The sequence below is a fragment of the Dasypus novemcinctus genome, chromosome 12 (genome assembly GCF_030445035.2).
Source record: "Dasypus novemcinctus isolate mDasNov1 chromosome 12, mDasNov1.1.hap2, whole genome shotgun sequence".
NCBI classification, from domain to species: domain Eukaryota; kingdom Metazoa; phylum Chordata; class Mammalia; order Cingulata; family Dasypodidae; genus Dasypus; species Dasypus novemcinctus.
The window spans coordinates 16153247-16175353 of record NC_080684.1 but is presented as its reverse complement, the minus strand read 5'-3'; the positions used below and the strand labels follow the sequence as shown (position 1 = coordinate 16175353).

The following is a 22107-nucleotide window of genomic DNA, read 5'->3' as shown; positions in this document are numbered from 1 at the left end:
GAAAAATAAGGAAAAGAATAAAAAGGAAACAGAGAAAAGACAACAAATAAGAAACAGAACAGCAACAAACAAACAATCCAGGAAAAAGAACTTTCCTCTTAGGCTCCTCTCAGGCTGCTGGTGCTCATCAGTTAATTACACTGCAGCCTGCCCTCCACGGGTGATGTACCCAGTTTTAGTAATAAATAAAGTGACAAAGAAAAAGGGGGAGAAAGAAGAGAACTGATTAAAAAACAAACAAACAAAACCAGATGCAAAAAAACCTAAAGCAAAACAACAGAATCTCAGTCTATACTTTCCCTATCATAATATACTAGCTGTGTGCCTGATAATTCAGTGAATCACTCCCAGGATCCCTTCTCTTAGGAGGTTTCGGGACTTGAACCAAGGATCTTTCTGTGTGCAAGGCAGGAATTCTTCCACTGAGTTACAGTGGCTCTCTAGGTTAAATAGGCTTTCTGAAAGCTTATCTGGCTCTTCCTGCCCCTGTTCTCCATTAGGCGAGTTGGGCTTCTAACAGTTTTCAGGGGCTGGGCTACTTAGGTGCCTATAGCTGCCCCATCCCTGACCTAGTTTCTCTCTACCCAGCATCACCTCAGTCCTGGTTGGTGTCCTTCTCAAGATTCAGGTAGCCAAACCCACTGAAAAGAAACTACTTTCTACCCTCTGCCAGATCCCTTTTCTTCCCAGAAAATGCTCCCTCCCACTCAGCTGGTTGGTGAGGACCAGAGGTTCCATGGAGGCTATTTGCCTTGAGGGTGGGGCTTACCCTCCCACCGTTTCCAGCCACAGGGGCAAACAACTCCTGGTTTTCCCTTGGCCTCTTTATTTCTGTGTTCTGCTCCCTCCTGGACAGTGCTCTGCAGCCTCCTGTTCTGTGGATCCCTAAAGCAGGGTAGGTTTTTCCCCATTTTTTTTGCAAGAGATGAACAATGCCTACCTATATATATGCCATTTTCCCGGAAGCCAGAATATTGTTTTCCAGCCTTTCCCTTTCAGTCTATTTGTGTCCTTGGGTCTAAGATGAGTCTTTTGTAGACAGCAAATAGGTGGATCATATTTTAAAATGCATAATTTATTCTGCCAGTCTGTGTCTCTTAATTGGGTAGTTCAAGGTTAACATTGAGTGTTACTACTGTAAAGGCAGTACTTCAACCATTTTATCTTTAGGCTTTTATATGTCATATCTTATTTTTGTCTTTCTTTGTATCCTTTTGGTTACCCTTAGTATTAATCTTCACTTTTACATTCTCCTCCAAACCTCTGTCACCTGTCTTTCCTTTCATCCTGCAGAACTCCCTTTAGTATTTCTTGTATGGCAGGTCTCTTGTCGACAGTTTCTCTTAATTTCTCTTTATCTATGAATATTTTAATTCCTCATTTTTGAAGGACAGTTTTTTTCTGGATACAAAATTCTTGGCTGGCGGTTTTACTCTTTCAGTATCTTAGATATGTCATGGGTCTCTTCTCTGGCACTTGTTTTAGCTTATTCTGATTTTTTAGAATTGTCCACTTTAACTGATCAAAACTTGACCAGGGACCCATGAAGGTTCCAAAGAGCCAGTTTGTCTGGGGTGGCCTCGCTCAGTCTGCCTGTCCTGTTCCTTCCTTGATGTTGTACTGTAGTCCCTGGGCTCTGGAACCAAGCACCACCCTCTGGCTGTCCCCCACACCCACCTGCGCCTGGCGAGACCTCCTTCACAGGCTGTCCACACTGCTTCCCCCTGTGTTTGGCAAGGCCCTCCTTACAGGCCTCCCACGTGGCTCCTATTCTGTGGGCCTCCTGTGCTGTTCCCTGCTGCTTTTCCTGCAGGGAAAACTCTGCAACTGTTCTGGCAACTCTGACTTGTTCTCCTATTGCTTCTGGAGGATGAGTGTAGCCTGCCACTCTCTACTCCTCCATCTTGGATCTCCCTCACTATTCTGATTTTTATGTTTATTACGTTTTCAGCATTTTTCTGTTTAACGTTTTAATTGAGGTATAACATACATACACTAAAGTCCATAAATTTTAAATGAACAGCTTGATGAAGTTTTACTTATGCATACACCTCTGAAACCATCATCCAGAGCAAGATACAGAATATTTCCAGCATCCTGTGAGCCTCTTCTTAGTTGATAGCCCCTGTTGCAGTTCGACGTAGTTAGGAATTCCAAAAATAGATAGTGGATTTTGTTTATAAACTGGTCTGTACCTGGGCATGATTAAATTATGATTAGGGCTTTGATTGGGTCACATCAATAGGGTGCTGTGTCCCCGCCCCTTTGTGGGTGGGGACTCATAGATAAAAGACATGGCAAAGTACAGAATTGAAGCTTTTGATGCTGGAGTTTTTGCTGTTGGACTTTTGATGCTGTAATCTTGAGCTGGAGACCTGGGAAGTAAGTACACAGAAGAGCTTGGTTGTAAGGGAAGAGAAGCAAGCCCTGAAAAGAGAGGAACCCTGAGCCTGGAGAGGAGTAAGCCCGAGGAAGAAAGGAACCCAGGAAGCCTGAACCCTCACAGACGTCGGCAGCCATCTTACTTCAACATGTGGAAGTAGACTTTGGCGAGGGAAGTAACTTATGCTTTATGGCCTGGTAACTGTAAACGCCTACCCCAAATAAATACCCTTTATAAAAACCAACAGATTTCTGGTATTTTGCATCAGTACCCCTTTGGCTGACTAATACAACCCGTCAAAGGTAGTCACTTTTTGATCTCTAATATTTTCGATCAGTTTTGCCAGTTTGGGAATTTCATGTAAATTGATCATACAGGATGGTAATCTTTTGTGTTTGGCATCTTTCACTAACGTTATGTTTATGAGATGAATCCATATTGTGAGTAGCGGTAGTTTGTTCTTTTTCATTGCTGACCAGAATTCCATTTTGTGATTATACCACAATTTTTGTATCTATTCTACTATTGACACACATTTGGATTGCTTCTGTTTTTGGTTATTATGAATAAACCTACTGTAAGCATTTTTGTATACTAGTTTTGTTAGACTTCAGTACCTGGGAGGGGTGTTGCTGGGTCATAGTTTATATACATGTTTGGCTTTGGAAAATACTGTCAAATAATTTTCCACATTAGTTGTATTTTTCTTAATGAAATCAAAGGCTAATTAACTCAAGAGAGAGCTAGAACTGTTATTTAAATAGTTTGCCATCTGCTTCAGTATTGTCCCAGTGCAAGAGAAGTATAATTTTGGGTCTTGAATTTATTGCTGTTGAAAATGCTACTTTGGGAGCATACAGTTTACTCCTCTACTACATATTTTATAGTCTCCCTTTAGTTTTGTAACTTTACTTTTTATTATGTAGCCTGTTCCTTTTTGTAAGTCAGTATCTTTTTATAATGCTCTTTCCTGAAAGTCATTGCTCAGCTGATTTCATATATAGATCGTTTCTGTATTACAACATTCAACAGCTATTTATTGAGTTCCTGTTTTGTGTGATTTTACTATATTGTTGACATTGTTATCTTAGTGTATCTATATGTGATACAGGTGCTTTTTCATTTTAGTTTGGATCAAAACACCTGCCTTGGTGTCCTGTTTCTGCACATTACAGCAGAGTAGGGTTGTGCAGTCTTGGCCTCAAAGTTGGTAGGCTGTGATGTTCCTAGGATCCTCATGTAAAAAGACAGACTAAATTTTAGGGTAATAAATCTAAATGATTTAATTTTGTTTTAAAATTTACAACAGTTTTTCTTACATAAATAATTAAAAATAGAATATGACACTTGTTAAATGCAAAAACAGATTCTACTTATATGATGAAATACTTTGTGACCTTCCATAAACTCTTCAAAACTTACCGATTTAAAATATCTTGCTAAAAATCATTCTTTTATCATATGTGATAAAATAATGACATATGATTTTTAAAAATCCTGTTTAGGTCCATGAACTCATTTATTACTATGAAAAGAGTAAATCAGAAGAGATTAGCAAGGAAGCGGTTGTGGCTCAAGTGATAGGTCTTCTGCCTACCATATGGGAAGATCCAGGTTCAATCCCTGGGGCCTCCTGGTTTAAAAAAAAAAAAATGTGCCTGTGCAGCGAGCCAATGCCCGCGCGGTGAACCAGGTGCCCCTGTGAGTGCCCATGCGGCAAGCCGAGTGCTCACGTGGTGAGCTGAGTTGCCCACATGAGTGCCTGTGTGGCGTGCCGAGTGCCTGCGTACGGTGAGCTGAGTGCCCATATGAGTGTCTGCGTGGCGAGCCAAGTGCCCGCCCACGCAATTGAGTCACGCAGCAAGATGATGATGCAACAAAAGAGAGATGAAGTGGAGAGTCAAGGTGAAGTGCAGCAGAAACTAGGAACTGAGGTGGCGCAAGTGGCAGGGAACCTCTTTCCACTTCAGAGGTCCCCAGGATCAAATCCCAGTGAATCCTAGAGGAGGAAAAACGAGAAGAGAAGACAAATAAATAGAGAAATAGATACAGAAGATCACACAGCAAATGGATACAGACAGCAAATACGGTGGGGGTGCAAGGGTGGGCAAAAAGAGATTATCAGCTAATTGCTGGACTTCTTGTTATGTTTTTTCTTCGTTGGAGTCAGCTGTAGTTTGGAAAATATAGTGATAAGTGAGAGCTCTCTGGAGGAGCTAGAATGTATGGGTTCAGATCCAGACTCAGCCACGTACTAGCTAAGTGGCTGAGAATGAGTTAACTGACCTCCTTTTCTGTTTTCTTAGATGAAATACATGTGGTAATTGTACCTCCTTCATTAGGTTGTTGGGAGGATCAGGAGTTCATAGTGTTGTGTAAGCAGTTCTTACTGTTTTAAAGTAAGGAGAAAGAATGTTTTAGAAAAAACCCTTTCTCTGTTACTGGGTGCTAATTACATAAGTTTAGAGTTATTTGCAAACTTCTCATGAATTAAGCCTAAATACTTCATTGCTAATAGTTTGTTATTTAGATATGATTTTAGGGTAGAACCTGTTCATTTAGCTTACTGTGTCAGTTCAAAGTCAGATTTTTTACAGTGGTTTCAGGTTTTGTTTTCTAAACAAGAGTACCTTTTTCTCTGGATATAATCCTAACAATGAAAGGTTATTTGGAATGCTGTTTTTATTTTTATTTTTTTTATTTTTAAAATTTCTCTCCCCCCCCCATTTGTCTGTTCTCTGTGTCCATTTGCTGCGTGTTCTTCTTTTTGTCCACTTCTGTTATTGTCATCGGCACGGGAATCTGTTTCTTTTTTTTTGTTGCATCATCTTGCTGCATCAACTCTCCATGTGTGCGGTGCCATTCCTGGGTAGGCTGCACTTTCTTTCGCGCTGGGCGGCTCTCCTTACGGAGTGCACTCCCTGTGCGTGGGGCTCCCCTACGCGGGGGACACCCCTGCGTGGCAGGGCACTCCTTGTGCGCATCAGCACTGTGCATGGGCCAGCTCCACACGGGTCAGGGAGGCCCGGGGTTTGAACCGCGGACCTCCCATGTGGTAGATGGACGCCCTATCCACTGGGCGCCAAGTCCTCTTCCCTGGAATGCTTTTTATAGGCATTTGGTCCTTGGGTTGTATGTAACAACTTACGCTCATTTGAGTGTACTTTTTTAAGTATGTCTTTTGCATTATGAATACTGTTCTTCAATTTTTGATTTCAGGACAGTATCCTTGATGAGCTTGACAAAGAAGACAGTACCCATGATTCTGTGTCTCAAGAATCAGAGTCAGAAGAAGATGGGATTCATATAGATGCACAAAAGGCTCTTGCTCTAAAAGAAAAGGTATTCTTTAGCTTTAGTCTCCTTCAGGTAAGCAGGATAGGTAGAAAAGAATGTGGTTCCTAAGATTTCTTCAACATAGTTCAGACAGTGGTCAAACTTTTAAGTTGTTATCGGCTCTATAACTGTCAGTAGACAGTATATCATAGTGGTTAGGAATACATCCTCTGGAACCAGGCTACCTGGGTTCACATCCTATGACCTTGGACAAGTTTTTCAGCCTGTGCTTCAGTTTTCTTAGCTGTAAAATAAGATTATTATATGGAATACTAAACCTCAGTGGGTTATTATGAATATTAAATGATTATATGCATAGTGCTTGGACTTTAAAGTGCTTGGAGTTGTTCCAAGGTTTCTAGTAGTGGACTGAAGTAACTCGAAATTCACAAGTAATTCTTGGCATGAATATTATATTCCACCCCTTCATCTTTGGTTACATCTGGAGCATTCAGTCTCTCCTTGAGGGTTATCTCATTATTATAAAACCAGCTATATTGCTTAGCTATATTGCTTTTCATAGACGTGAAACTCTTTTCAGGTTAAATTTCATCTTGATTTTTCCCTTTTTTTACATTTCTGTAGGTTATAAAAAGTGTAGTGCTAGTTAATTTAGTCATTTTTCTGCCAGAGCTCTGGGTTGTGCCCAAACAATGACTACATAGTAAATTTCAGCACTTTTAGAAAGACCATTGTGCTTTAGTGTCTTTTCTTTCTTCTTAGCCTTGATCACACAGCTGATGAGCTGGAAAGAGGTGCATAATATTGAAAACAATAGTTCTTTAAATCTGTGCCAGCATATAACTGACTTATATGCTTTTTCAGGGCAATAAGTACTTCAAACAAGGGAAATATGATGAAGCAATTGAATGCTACACCAAAGGCATGGATGCTGATCCATACAATCCTGTGTTGCCAACAAACAGAGCATCAGCATACTATAGATTAAGAAAGTAAGGAATTTCCACAGGGTGTGTGAATGTTTTATGTCAGGGATTCTTAACCATATTTGTTCCACAGATCTCTTTGCCAGTCAGGTGAAAACCATGGTATACTCCTGTAGTTTTTTACATGTATTCATAAGTGAAAGATATGCTAGATTTCAATTAGAGGTCAGAGAAAATAAAGATAATTTGATTTTTTTCAATTCAAGCTCATGGTCCCCTGGTTAAGAACCCCTGTTTTTCAAAAAAGTACAGTAAAAAATAAATAAATGCTCATTAAAAAAAAAAAAAAAGAATCTCTGTTTTATGATGTATACATGAAGACTGACTTGTTCTATTTTTTTTTTTTTTTGAGGTACTGGGACCGGGAATTGAACCCGGGACCTCATGTGTAGGAAGCCGGTGCTCAATCACTGAGCTGCATCAGCCCCTGAGTTGTTTTTTTTCATTCATTTTGCTTGTTGTATTTTTTTTTGTTTGTCTTTAGGAAGCACCGGGAACTGAACCCGGGACCTTCCCGTGTGGAAAGCAGGTGCTCAATGGCTTGGGCCACATCAGCTCCCCAAAGACTGATTTAAAAAAAAAACAAACTTTGTTAATAAAGTGTGTGGGAAAGATTAAAAATATAATATTTTTTTAAAAACTGTAAATACTTATTGCATATTCCTTATATTAAGATATTATTTAACTATTTTCAGCAATAGGGTTCTCAAACCATGCTCCAGTAACTCACTTTACCTGAACTATTCCTCTTCTAAAAGTTGAGTAATGATGTTCTTTAGCTTAATTCATAAAGAAAAAACAGTTAGGTGGATAAAAACTTTTAGAAAGCAACTCCCCCTATGATTTTGGAAGAAAAAATTTTATACAGGCATACAGGTAATCCCACACTGACCAAGTTTGTCAGCATCATTTTCCAACAGCATGTGCTCACTTGTCTCTGTATCACAATTTGGTAATTCTTGCAGTGTTGCAGACTTTTTCATTTTTGTTACATCTGCTATGGTGATCTGTGATCAGTGATCTTTGATGTTGTTATGATTATTTTGGGGCACCAAGAAACTGTGCCCATATAAGAATGCAAACTTAATTGATAGATATCATGAGTGTTCTGGCTGTTCCATCAACAGGTGGTTCCCCGTTTCTCTCTTCTGGGGCCTACCTTTTCCCTGAGACAACAACAGTATTGAAGTTAGGATAGTTAATAACCCTACAATGGCCTCTAAGTGTCAGAGTAAAAGAAAGAGTTGTGTATCTCTCACTTTTAAGTCAAAAGCTATAATGATTAAGCTTCGTGAGGAAGGCATATCGAAAACTGATATAGTCCGAAAGCAAGGCCTCTTGCACCAGCTAACTATGTTGTGAATGCAAAGGAAAAGTTGTTGAAGGAAGTTAAAAGTGCAACTCCAGTGAACACATAAATGGTAAGAAAACAAAATAGCTTTATTGCTGATATGAAGAAAGTTTTAGTGGTTTGAATGGAAAATCAAACCACCAGGGCAAGGCCCTAACTCTCTTCAATTCTGTGAAGGCTGAGAGAGGTGAGGAAGCACACAAGAGAAGTTTGAATCTAGCAGAGGTTGGTTCATGGGTTTCAGGAAAGCAGCCTTCTCCATAACATAAAAGTGCAAGGTGAAGCAGCAAGTGCTGATGTAGAAGCTGCAGCAAGTTGTCCAGAAGATCTAGCTAAGATAACTAATGAAGGTGGTTACATAAAACAGCCTTATCTTGGAAGAAGATGCCATCTAGGACTTTGATAGCTGGAGAGGAAGATCAGGGTCTGGCCTCAAAGCTTTAAGGGACAGGCCGTAACTCTCGTGCTAGTGGGCAATGCAACTGGTGACTTTTATGTTGAAGTTGCTCATTTACCATTCAGAAAATCCGTTAAAAATTATGCTAAATCTGCTCTGCCTGTGCTGTATAAATAGCACAACAAAGCCTGGATGACAGCACATCTGTTTACAGCATGATTCATTGAATATTTTAAGTCAACTCTTGTGACCTACAGCCGAGAAAAAAGTTTCTTTTCGAAATAAGAATCTTGGAGCATCAATAAGGAAGAAAGAAAGAACAGAACAGAAATATGGGTACATACAAGAGACATCCTTTCTCTCATGAGTTTTATGAATTATGTTTGGTAGTTGAAACAAAAGTTTTAATACCATCCAATACACAAGAAAATGATATTTAAAGGTGGGGAACATATGGGAACCTGAATGAAGTGGGTTTCCACACTTCCCTCAAAGTGGTAAAATATGATGTGATAAGGCACATATGTATATTGTAATAACCAGAGCAACCACTGTGAAAACTATACAAATAGAAATACTCAAACATTATAAATAAGTCAATATGGAATCCTAAAAAATACTCATGTAATCCATAGGAAAGCAAGAAAGAAAATCAGGAACAAGACTCAGACGAAGCCAAACATAATAAAATGGCATGCTTTAAGCACTAAGATATAAATAATTACCTCAAATATACATGGTTTGAATATACCAATCAAAAGAGATTGGCAGAATGGATAAGAATATGACCCAGCTATATGTGTTTTACAAGAAACTTATTTTAAATTCAAAAATACAGGAAGTGCGAAGCAGATTTGGCTCAACTGATAGAGTGTCCATCTACCACCTAGGTGGTCCAGGGTTCAAACTCAGGGCGTTCTGACCTGTGTGGTGAGCTGACCCACGTGCAGGGCTGATGCATGCAAAGAGGGCTGTGCCACACGGGTGTCCCCACATAGGTGAGTCCCACACGCAAGGAGTACACCCCGTAAAGAAAGCTGCACCACGCGAAAAAGTGCAGCCTGCCCAGGAGTGGTACCGCACACAGAGAGCTGATGCAGCAAGATGACACAACAAAAAAGAGACACAGATTCCTGGTGCCGCTGACAAGAATGCAAGCAGACTCAGAAGAACACACAGCAAATCGACACAGAACAGACTACTTGGGATGGGGGCAAAGAGGAGAGATAAATAAAAAATAAATTTTAAAAAAAGATATGTGTGTGTGTGTGTGTGTATATAGGGAGGTTGTATCTAAAAGGATGGAATAAGATATTACATGAAAATATTAAAAAAGAAGCAAGAATGACAGTGTTAACGTCTATAAAGACTTCAGAGCAAAGAAAATCAGTGGTGACAGAGAAGGATATTACATAATCAAAAAAGGGTCAATCCATCAGGAAGACACACAACTGAACTTCAAAATAAGTGAAGTAAAAACTGATAAAATTGAAAGGTAACATAGATCCACAGTTATAATTTGATAACACCCCACTTCTCAGCAACTGATAGTAGTATGTGACAGAAAATCAGTAAGGATATGGAAGATCTGAATAACAGTCAACTACCAGGATCTCATCGATATACCCAACAATGGCAGAATACACATTTTTCTGTTTTCAAGCATCAACGGTGCATTCACCAAGATAGACTAAATTCTGGGCCATAAAATAAACCTAAACAAATTTAAGAGAATTAAAATAATACAGTGTGACCATAATGGAATCAAACCAGAAGTCAGCTGTGGAAAGAAAACAGGAAAACCTCTGTAAACATGTGGGGAAAAGCCACACTTCTAAATAATTGATGGGTCAAAGAAGTCAAAGGAAATAAAAAACACATGAACTGAGTGAAAAAATACAACACATTAAAATATGTGGGATGTGGTTAGTGCAGTGCTGAGAGGGAAATTTACAGCACTAAATACTTAAATTAGAAAAGAGGAAAAGTCTTAATAATATAAGTTGCTATGTCAAGAAACTAGAAAAAGAAGTGCAAAATAAACCCAAAGCAAGTAATTTTGAAGGAAATAATAATGATGAGGGCAGAAATCAGTGAAATAAAAAAAAAAAAACAAAACTAAAAATCCATGAAATTTGGTTCTTTAAAAAAAAATCAGTAAAATTGATGAACCTTTAGCATGACTGACAAAAACAAAAAGAGAAAAGATAAAATTACCAATATCAGGAATAAAATAGGGCTATCACTATAAATCCTATTGTCATTAAAAGATAACCATAACTCTATGAACAACTTTATGGTCATAAATTTGACAGTTTAGAAGAAATGGTCCAATTCTTTGAAAACCAAAAATTACCAAAATTCAACCAAGATGAAATAGATCATTTAAAGATTCCTATAACCATTAAAGAATTTGACTTAGTAATTATAAAACTCCCCAAAAAGAAATTTCCAGTGCCAGGAAGTTCCACTGGAGAATGCTAACGAATATTTAAAAACAGAATTAGTATTAATACCAGTTTTGCACAGTCTTTTCCAAAAAAAACAGAAGGGGAGAGAACATGTTTCAACTTATTTTGTAATGTCTATATTATCCAATGCCAAAACCAGAAAAAGACAGTAAAAAATAAAATTGTAGATTAATATCCTTAATGAATTTAGACAAAGTCTTCAACAAAATATCAGCAAACTAAATCCATCACCATATAAAAAAAGTTATACACAATGACCAAGGGGGCTTTATTATTTATTCTGGGTCTGCAAGGTTGGTTCAGCATTTGAAAATGAATCAGTGTAATCCAAGGGTTCTTAACCTTTTTTAAAAAAAAATTAATTTATTGAAGTATATCACTCATACATAAACATGCATAAACGATAAGTGTATAATAATAGTTGTGAACTTACAAAACAAACACATTATAACATCCTACAGGACTCTCATAACTCACCCTACCACCAGTAACTTGCATTGTTGTTAAACCTTTTTAACTAATGATCAAAGAGCATTGTCAAAATATTACTACTAACCAAAGTATTTTTCCCCCAACCCACCCTGTGATTATTATCTTTATATAGTTTATATATGAACATACATAAACAAGTGTATAGTAAAAGTTGTGAACTTACAAAGCAAACATGCATAATGTCATTCAGGGGTTCCATACATCTACTCTCCACCAACACCTTGCATTGTCGTGAGACATTTGTTACAAATTATGAAAGAATATTGTCAAAATCTTACTACTAATCATAGTCCTTATCTTATATTTGGTGTGTTTTCCCCCCAACCCACCCTGTTATTTTTTAAATATATTTTTTAATGACAAGTTGTAAACTTATAAAACAGTACTGCACATGTACAGAATTGCAGAATTCCCAAACAACACCCCTCATCAACACACCACACTGTGGTGGAACATTTGCTACCGATAAGATGTCATCTGGTTGTTACCATGCCCATAGTGTACATTCGACTCACATTTTCCATACTGCCTCATTGTCAAAGTACATCTTTTGCATAGATGCAAGAATATTGTTATTAAACACAATCCATAGGTCACTCCACTTGTATTTTTCCCATGCTTCTCCACATTCCCAACATCCTATACATTTGCTCTAGCTTGCAAAGGACACTTGCATCTGTACCATCAACCACAGTTCTCATCCACCTCTTGGTTTACTGTGCTATTCAGTTCCTAGATTATTCTCTAGCATTCTATCAATTGGCATTTACATTGCTAGACTACCATTTTCAGTCACATCCCAATTTATAAACTAGCTGTTACTCATTGTGTTACTATTCACTCTGTACATTTCCACACTTTTAGGGTAAAGCTAATTAAAACTTCTACATATGTTGAACATCAGTAGTCCACTCAGTCTTCCTCTCCTCCTTTAAGAATCCACTACTTACCACTAGGGCTTGAAGATATTTTCCTACAATTTCTTCTAGAAGTTTTATGGTTCTTTTATTTTTAGGTTTTTTGTTCATTTTGAGTTAATTTTTGGATAAAATGTGAGATAGGGGTCCTCTTTCCTTTTTTCGGCTATGGATATCCAATTCTTTCAGCACCATTTGTTGAATAAATTGTTCTGCCCTGTCTGTGTGAGTTTGATAGGTTAATCAAAAATCACTTGATGCATACATGTGAGGGTCTGTTCTGAACCATAAATTAGGTTCCATTGGTCTATTGTGACTGACTGTAGGCCAGTACCCATGCTGTTTTTACCACTATAGATAATATGATTTAAAGTCTGGAGATGAGGGTTCACGTTTCCTTTTTATGATGTTTCTGCCTATTCAGGACCCCTTACCCTTCAAAATAAATTTGATGATTGTGTTTTCAATTTTTTCTTTAATGCCGGTGGAATTTTTATTGGGATTGCATTGAATCTGTACATCAGTTTGAGTAGAATTGACATCCTAATGATATTTAGTCTTCCAATACATGAGCATGGAATGTTCTTCCAGTTATTTAGGCCTCTTTTTTTTTTTTTTTTTTTTTAAAGATTTATTTTATTTATTTAATTTCCCCCCCTCCCCTGGTTGTCTGTTCTCGGTATCTATTTGCTGCGTCTTGTTTCTTTGTCCGCTTCTGTTGTCGTCAGCGGCACGGGAAGTGTGGGCGGCGCCATTCCTGGGCAGGCTGCACTCTCCTTTCACGCTGGGCGGCTTTCCTCACGGGCGCACTCCTTGCACGTGGGGCTCCCCCACGCGGGGGACACCCTTGCGTGGCACGGCACTCCTTGCGCGCATCAGCACTGCGCATGGGCCAGCTCCACATGGGTCAAGGAGGCCCGGGGTTTGAACCGCGGACCTCCCATGTGGTAGACGGACCCCCTAACCACTGGGCCAAAGTCCGTTTCCCTAGGCCTCTTTTGATTTCTTTTAAAATTGAGTTGCTGTTCTCTGAATACAAGTGCTTTACATCGTTGGTTAAGTTTATTCCTGACTGTTTGAGTTTTATCTGTCATATTTTATATTCACCACTCTTTTGACACTTTCAGTTACTTTTACTGATATAATCTTTATTTCTAGACTCTCTTCCAGGCTTCTCTCTCCTGTCTTTTCTTTTCAGGCTCTAGCACACCTTTTTGTATTTCCTGAAAATCTGGTCTCTTCCTTAGGAATTCTTTCAGTTTCTGTTTATCTCTGAATATTCTAATTTCGCCCTCATTTTTGAAAAACAATCTTGCTGGTTATAAGATTCTTGGCTGGAGTTTTTCTCTTGTACTATCTTAAATATATCATACTACTGTCTTCTAGCCTGCATGGTTTCTGGTGAGAAAGCAGTACTTAATCTTATATGTTATGCATTGCTGTTCTCGAAATTCTCTTTGTCTTTGGCATTTGACATTCTGATTAGTATGTTTCTTGGTGCTGGTCTATTCAGATTTTTTCGGATGGGAGTATGTTGTGCTTCTTGGACATGGATATCTATGTCTTTCAATGGGGTTGGGAAATTTTCTCCTTCTGGGACACCCATGATACGTATGTTTGCCTGTCTTTTGCTGTCATTTAGTTCCCTGAGACCTTGTTCAATTTTTTCCATTCTTAATCTATTCTTTTGTGTGTTCATGTTGAGAGGCCATTTCTTCAAGCTCACCAATCCTTTCTTCTGCCTCCTCATCTGATATTATATGAGTCCAATGTTTTTTTAATTTCATTTATTGCACCTTTCATTCCCATATGATCTGCCATTTTTCGGTGTATGCTTTCAAATTCTTCTTTGTGCTCATCCAGTGTCCTCTTAATATCCTTAATCTCTTTAGCCATCCCATTGACTTTATTAAGGAGATTTGTTTGGAGCTATGATTAGTTCTCAATTCCTTTATGCCATCTGCAGGCTTATCTTGTTCCTTTAACTGGGCCATAGCTTCCTGTTTCTCGGTGTGGATTGTAATTTTTTGTTGGTGTCTTTGCATCTGATTTAATAGAGTATTTATTCTGGGTGCAGTTTTTCTCTTTAGTTTAGGGCTTCCTGCCCTTTCTCCCTTGCTGATTGTGCAGTAGGAGCCAAGCATATAGTTGGTGCTGTAAGCTGTGGAGGCTCAAGCTGCTCTCTTGCACCAGGGACCAGTGAAGCTTCTTCCAACTTTCTCCTTTGCCAGGGGTAGGGATCTGTCCTACTGTATGTCCTACTGTTCCAGCTGTATGGAATAATCCAAGTCATGCAGGCCTAGACTGTAGGTGCCCAGAGAGACAGATGAAGCTTCACACCGTATTCTCCCCTGCCTGGGGTTGAGATAGAGCTGCAGGTTGGGCAGCAATCTGTGCAGTGTGGGTCCAAGATGACCACGTTGCCCTGGTAGATTTCGGATTTTCAATCTGTGCTAGCCAAAGTTACCTACAGTTACCTGGATAGGCTGGTGCAGGGCCCACTAGCCTCTTCCCTGCCAGAGGTGGGGCTGAAGCCTAGGCTAGGGCTGCAGGCTGATGTGGGTGAAACTGGTTCCTACCATCACTGAGATTTTTGGTCAGCCTGGCTTCCCCTCAAGCTAGGGCAGAATGAAAATGGTGGCCACCAGCCTTTTTCCAACTTGGGCTCATTCACACCTGAGCTGTCCCAGGGTTCTAGCTTAGCCAGCTGATTCTATCAATTAGTAGCTAAAATCAGCAGCCAAACATCTCTTCCTCCCCTGTTTTTGGGAAATGGAGCTTCCAATTACAGCCACAGAATAACTCCTGGGGCAGCTTGTGCCACCAGAGTAGGATAATCACTGGCCTCCCTGGCTTGGCCAGTAATTTCCCAGAGAGGCTGGCACAGTCCCTGCAACTTCCTCTCTGCTGGAGGTTGGGCTGGGGCCTAGGCTGGAGCTGCAGATTGATGTGGGTGGAAAGAAGCCAGTCCCCACCAGCACTGGGATTTTCATTCTGCCCCATTTCCCCTTGTACCACGCATAGAGTTACTATGGCGGCTCCCAGCCTCTTTCTGACTTGGACAGGCTCAAACTTCAGCTGTTCTCAGAATTATACTTTAACCCGCTGAATTTACTCATCAGTAGCTGAATATGGTGCCCAGCCATCTCTTCCTCCCATGTTTTTGTGAAGTGGAGCATTCAATTCCAGCCTTAGAACAGCTCCTGAGGTGGCTTGTGCCTCCAGTGGAGGATGGGCACCTGCCTCCATGGCGTGGCGTGCTCTACTTAGGAATTTTCTCTGCAGATGGGCAGTCTCCTTCCATTCTTTCAAGGATGTTGCAGGATGCTCTTCTGTCCTCCTGGAGTCCCCGAACAGGTGCTTCAGCTAGCTCCGGAGAGCTCTGGGTGTTTACTAACTGCCCTGTAGCAGGAGTTGACTCTAGGAGCTCCTTACTCCACCATCATCTTGCTGGTTCTTGGTTCTTAACCTTTTTTGTTTCACGGATTTGTTTGCCAGTCAGGTGAAAACCATGGACCCCTTACCAGGTCCAAACTATACTGTGTATTATTTAATAAATATATCACACCGATACCAGCATGCTCCCGTAAGAATAATGTTTTTTCTGAATTTCAGTTCAAGCTCACATACCCCTTCTTACAAAGAACCCCTGGACTGTAATCCATCACATCAACAAGCGATAAATAAAATGATCATATCATTTACTGATTCAGAAAAAGTATTTAAGAAAATCCAGTACCCATTCATGGTAAAAACAAAAACCTCTCAAAAAGTTAGGAATGGAGAGGAATTATGTTAACTTGATAGAGGACAGCTATGCAGATCTACAGCAAATATGATACTTAAAGGTAAACAATGATTTTTCCCTTAAAAGTGGAGACAAGGCAAGGTGACTGCTCTCCCTTGTTTTCTTTTTTTTTTTTAAGATTTTTTTTTTTTGTTTATTTCCCCTATCCCTGCCTCGCCTCTTCCCCCACCCCAGCCCCGTTGTCTGCTTTCTGTGTCCATTCCCTGTGTGTTCTTCTGTGCCCACCTGTATTCTTGTCAGCAGCATCCGGAATCTATGTTTCGTTTTGTTGCGCCATCTTGCTGCATCAACTCTCCATGTGTGTGTGGCTCCATTCCTGGGCAGGCTGCACTTCTCTTCGCGCTGGATGGCTCTCCTTACGGGGCACACTCCTTGCATGTGGGGCTCCCCTATGTGGGGGACACCCCTGCGTGGCACAGAACTCCTTGCGTGCATCAGCACTGCACGTGGGCCAGCTCATCACATGGGTCAGCAGGCCCTGCGTCTGAACCTTGGACCTCCCATGTGGTAGGCGGATGCCGTATCCGTTGGGCCAGATCCGCTTCCCTCACTGCTCTCTTATACAGCATATTATTGGAACTTCTACCCATTGCAGTAAGACAAGAAATAATGCCATACTGATTGGAAAGGAAGAAGAGAAATTGTCTTTTTGCAGATGACATAATTATATAGAAAATCCCAAGGAATCTATAGAAATAGTTCCAGAACTAAAAGGCAAGTTTAGCAAGGTTGTAGGAGATAACACACAAAAGTCAATCACATTTTTATATACTAACAATGAACCTGTGGAAACAAGTTAAAAAGTACACCATCACTTACAATTGCTCCAAAGAAAATGAAATATTAGATATACACTTAATAAGACGTGTATAGCAGCTCTATGCTGAAAGTTGTAGTATTGAAAGAAATCTGAGAAGACCTAAATGAGAGACATGCCATATTCATGGATTAAAAGACCCAGCATAATAAAGATGTGAATTCTCTCCAAATTGACCTGTAGGTTTAATGCAGTTAGTATCAAAATCCCAGAAAGGTTTTTAGTATTCTTAGACAAATTATTCTAAAATTTATATGGGAAGACACAGGCCCTAGAATAAAGTAATCTTTACAAAGAAGAATAAATTAGGGGAGAGGGTGGGGTGGGGACGACGACTTTGCCCAATAGTAAAGCTTTACTCTATAGCTACAATAATCAAAACTGGTATTTGTGGAGAGATAGAAACACAGATGAGTGGAGCAGAACAGAATGCAGAAAGAGACACACAAAAATAAGGCCAACTGAGTTTTGACAATGGTACAAAAGCAATTCAATGGGGGAAAGATAATCTAACCTATGGTACTGTAGCAGTTGGACCTCCACGGGCAAAAAAATGAACCTCGGCCTAAACCTCACTTTTTAATTTAATTTAATTTAATTTAGTTTATTTCTCTCCCCTTCCTCCCCCTCCCCCCCCAGTTGTCTGTTCTTTGTATCCATTCACTATGTGTTCTTCTGTGTCCGCTTTTATTCTTGTCAACAGCACCAGGAATCTGTCTCTTTTTGTTTTGTCATCTTGCTGTGTCAGCTCTGTGTGTGTGTAGTGCCATCCCGGGCAGGGTGCACTTTTTTTGCGTGGGGCGATTCTCCTTATGGGGCGCACTCCTTGTGCATGGGCTCCCCTATGTGGGGGACAGCCCTGCGTGGCAGGGCACTCCTTGCATACATCAGCACTGCGTATGGGCCAGCTTCACCACATTGGTCAGGAGGCCCTGGGTTTGAACCCTGGACCTCCCATGTGGTGGGCAGATGCTCTATCTACTGAACCAAATCTGCTTTCCTAAACCTCACATCTTTATTAAAATTTGCTCAATGGAACATGGACTTATATGTAAAATGTAAAACTATAAAACCAGTAGAGCAAAACATAGGAGAAAATCTTAGAGATCTTGGGCTAAGCAAAAAGTTCTTAGACTTGACATCAAAAGCATTATCCATAGAGGAAAAATTAATAACTTGAACCTCACAAAAATATAAACTTGCTCTGTGAAAACCTATGGAGAGGATGAAAAGACAAGCTAGAATCTGGTAGAAAATTCGGTAGAAAACCACATATCTGACAGAGGGCTAGTATCTTGAATATGTAAAGAATTCTCAAAATTCAACAATTAAAAAACCTTTCATTTAGAAAATGGACATGATCAGACATTTCACTAAAGATGATATAGACATGACAAACACATGAAAAGATATTCAGCATCACTAGCCATCAGAGAAATACACATTAAATCTATGTGAGGGGTACAGATGTAGCTCAGTGATTGAGCACCTGCTTCCCATGTATGAGTCCTGGGTTCCATCCCCTGATATCCCCTTAAAAACACTCTATTAGAGATAACACTATATTAGAATGGCTAGTGACATGCCAAGTGCTGGAAAAGATGCAGAGAGACTGAAATACTCACACGTTGTTGGGGAAATGTAAAATAATAGAACTATTCTGGAAAATGGGTTAGCAGATTTCATATAAAACTGAACATGTACTTATATGACCTAGCAATTGTACTCTTGGGCACATAGCTCAGAGGAATGAAAACTAACACACAAAAACCTATACATGAATGTTCGTTTCGTAGCAGCTTGCTTTATACAACCAGAAACTGGAAACAGCACAGGTATCATTCACTTGGTAAATACACATACCATTCAACAATAAGAAAGAATGATCTATTGATAACATGAAACCACTTGGATGAATCTCAAAGGAATTATGCTGAGGGAAAAAAGTCGATTCCAAAAGGTTACATATTGTATGATTTCACTACATTGTAGAAATGGAGAACAGGCCTAAGAGTCAGGGATAGGACTGGAAAGGGTAGTAGGGGTGGCTATAAATGGGCAAAGTCAGGGATTCTTCTATGGAATAGTTCAGTATCTTGACTGTGGTGGTATGAACACACATATACCCAAAACACACACACTTTTCCATGGAAAAGCTGGGGAAATCTAAATAAGATTGATAGTTTGTATCAATGGCAGTGTCTGCTATGATATTGTAACAGGGTTTTCCAAGATATTTCCTTTGGGGAAAATTGGGTAAAGTGTTGACAGGATCTCTATTATTTCTTAAAGTTCTGTGAATCTACAATTACCTCAGTCAAAATTTCATTAAAAAAAAAAAAAAAGAAAAGAAAAAGGAGTATGGAATAGAGAGCCCAGAAATAGATCCATACAGATGTTATCACCTGATGTTTGACAAAGGAGAAAAGGCAATTAAATGGAGAAAGGATACAGTCTTTTCAACAAATGGTGCTGAACAACTGGATGTCTACATGTTAAAAAAGAATGTTGGCATGGACCTTGGAACTTAAACCTTTCACAAGTATTAACTCAAAATGTACCTTCTAGAATATAATATAGGAGAAAATTTAGATGACTTTGAATTTGTTAATAGCTTTTAAGCTACAACACCAAAAGCATGATTCATGAAAGAAAAAATTGATAAGTTGGACTTCATTAAAATAAAAAATGTCTGTAAAAGACACTTAAAGAGATTTTAAAGATAAGTCACAAACAGAAAATATTTGCAAAACTCATGTCTGATAAAGACTTGTATCCACAATATACAAAGAATTCTTAAAACTCAACAATAAGACAACACGTAAGAAATGAACAGAAACCTCACCAAAGAATATATATAGATGGCAAATAAGCATATAAATATGTTCAAATACTATTGATTGTATGATTCCACTTATATGAAATAACTAGAATATGCAAATTAATAGAGCCAGGAAGTAGATTACAGGTTATTAGAGGTAGGCATAGGAAGTTAATGCATAATGGATACAGGATTTCTCTTTGGGGGCGATAGAAAGTTTTGGTATGGGTGGTGGTGATGGTGAATGTAATTAACTCCACTGAAACCTATGCTTGGGAGTGGTTGAGATGGGAAATTTTATGTTGCATATAATGTAACTACAATTTTTAAAAATGCCTTCATTTAAATATGGAGGATTTTGGTCTAGAAATAAGAATTGGGTTAAATACAACAGAATGTTAGGTCAAATACACTTGTATTTTTCAAAAGTACACATTGTTTTTAGTAGGCTTAACTAAATAAAAGGTGGGAAACACCTTCAGTTGGGAATCCCTTTTTCAGGGATTTCAGAAACAAATTTTGAAAATTTGATTTGGTGAATGTTTTTTATTAACTTCATTTAATTTTTTTTTTAAATTGCAGGTTTGCTGTTGCCGAGTCTGACTGTAATTTAGCAGTTGCCTTGAATAGGAGTTATACAAAGGCTTATGCCAGACGAGGGGCTGCTCGATTTGCATTGCAAAAATTAGAGGATGCCAGAAGAGGTATTAACTATTTTCAAGGTTATCATTATCTAAAAATTTTTTTAACAATTTAATTTAAGACACTAAAGAAAGAGTACTAGGTAGTTCAGAGAGCTATCTGTATTTAAGCAAAACAAAACTCTTTTTTTCTTTTTTCTTTTTTTTTGCAATTTAGAAGGCGTCTTGATATTCTGGGAATAATACATTACTTGCACTAAACAGACCTTGACTCAGACTGTCATTCTACCATGTACTAGCTGTGGCCAGGAGAATATTGTGTATCATTTCTGATTTTCAATTTCTCTTCTGTAAAATAGGGATTAAAGCACCTTGTTGGCTATTTGAGTTCTGATTTATTTGTAAATTCTCAGAATTTTATTAACCCATAAAATAGGTTTATGCATTATAAATGTAAAAATATGAAGAAGCTGATTTACTTTATAGGATTCTGCTGTTGGTTTTATGGTACACAATTTAAGAGTGCAAGTGTGGTTCTTGGGGCTGGTGGAAGAAGGGTGGTTTGTGGTAGGATTCGGTCTTGAGGGAGAATGGAGAAAGTCCAATAGCCTAATGTTGCTATTTCTTAGCTCTCCCTTCATTTTGCTGTAAAACGGTTGACTATTTGTAACATGTAGCAAGTTTTTATTGTTTTGCACAGTTAAAAAAAATTTTTCCCCCAAGCAAACCCCTTGTACAGACTTTTTTTTAAAGGAGGTACTGGGGATTGAACCCAGGACCTCATACATGGGAAGCAGGCACTAAACCACTAGCTACATTTGCTCCCCCAATGAGAATTGGTTTACTTGTTTGTTTGTTTGTTTTTAGGAGGTACCAGGGATTGAACCTGGGATCTCATGCATGGGAAGCAAGTGCCCAACCAATTGAGCTACATCTGTTCCTACCTTCTATAGTTTTAAAAATGTATCTTTCAAAGATTCTTTATCTTCTCCTTTACTCAGATTATGAAAAAGTATTAGAACTGGACCCAAGTAACTTTGAAGCAACAAATGAACTCAGGAAAATAAATCAGGTAAACTGGTTATTTAAATTAAGTGACCTTTATTTGACAAAGTAAGGCTTTTTACATAGACTTTGTACCATAGATTACTTAATATAGAGCTTTTCTAATTTTAATTCTTTCTACTACAGAGTTTTACTAAATGAATTTGCATGCTAGAGGTAGTCTGAAGATCCTTAATTGATCAACATCATAAAAATCTGAGATCTTTTGCACTACTGCTGCTTTACTTGGGTCCCAGATGACAGAATTTATCCCACTGACTTTTCTCTTATGGGTTGTGCTTTGACTTCTGTGCTGAACTTTTACATTTTTCTTTGATTTTGTAATTTAAAAGTTGCTCTGTCTTTTATATTTTTTATCTTAGCACTTTTTTTTAACAGTGAGGACATAATTTTTACTTAAATGTAAAATTGGCTGTCGAATAATATTGAGCAATTACATATATTTTTTCTTTTTTTTAAATTTATTTTTTATTTCTCTCCCCTTCCCCCTTCCCCCCTCCCCGCCCCAGTTGTTTGTTCTCTGTGTCTATTTGCTCCATGTTCTTCTTTGTCCACTTCTGTTGTCAGCAGCACAGGAATCTGTGTTTCTTTTTGTTGCGTCATCTTGCTGTGTCAGCTCTCTGTGTGTGCAGTGCCATTCCTGGGCAGGCTGTACTTTCTT

At 38.9% G+C, this 22107-nt stretch overlaps 1 protein-coding gene across 4 annotated transcripts in view; it reads left to right on the top strand.

Moving 5' to 3' along the window:
* The window catches only part of RPAP3 (RNA polymerase II associated protein 3), a 79936-nt gene that overhangs the window by 21108 nt on the left and 36721 nt on the right, over positions 1-22107 (top strand). For all 4 annotated transcript variants that reach the window (XM_004470418.4, XM_004470416.4, XM_058307877.2 and 1 more), the window contains exons 4-7: positions 5603-5725; positions 6545-6672; positions 20323-20444; positions 21383-21453. In XM_004470418.4, the coding sequence (XP_004470475.2) occupies positions 5603-5725; positions 6545-6672; positions 20323-20444; positions 21383-21453 (444 nt within the window). The remainder of the gene's footprint in view (positions 1-5602; positions 5726-6544; positions 6673-20322; positions 20445-21382; positions 21454-22107) is intronic.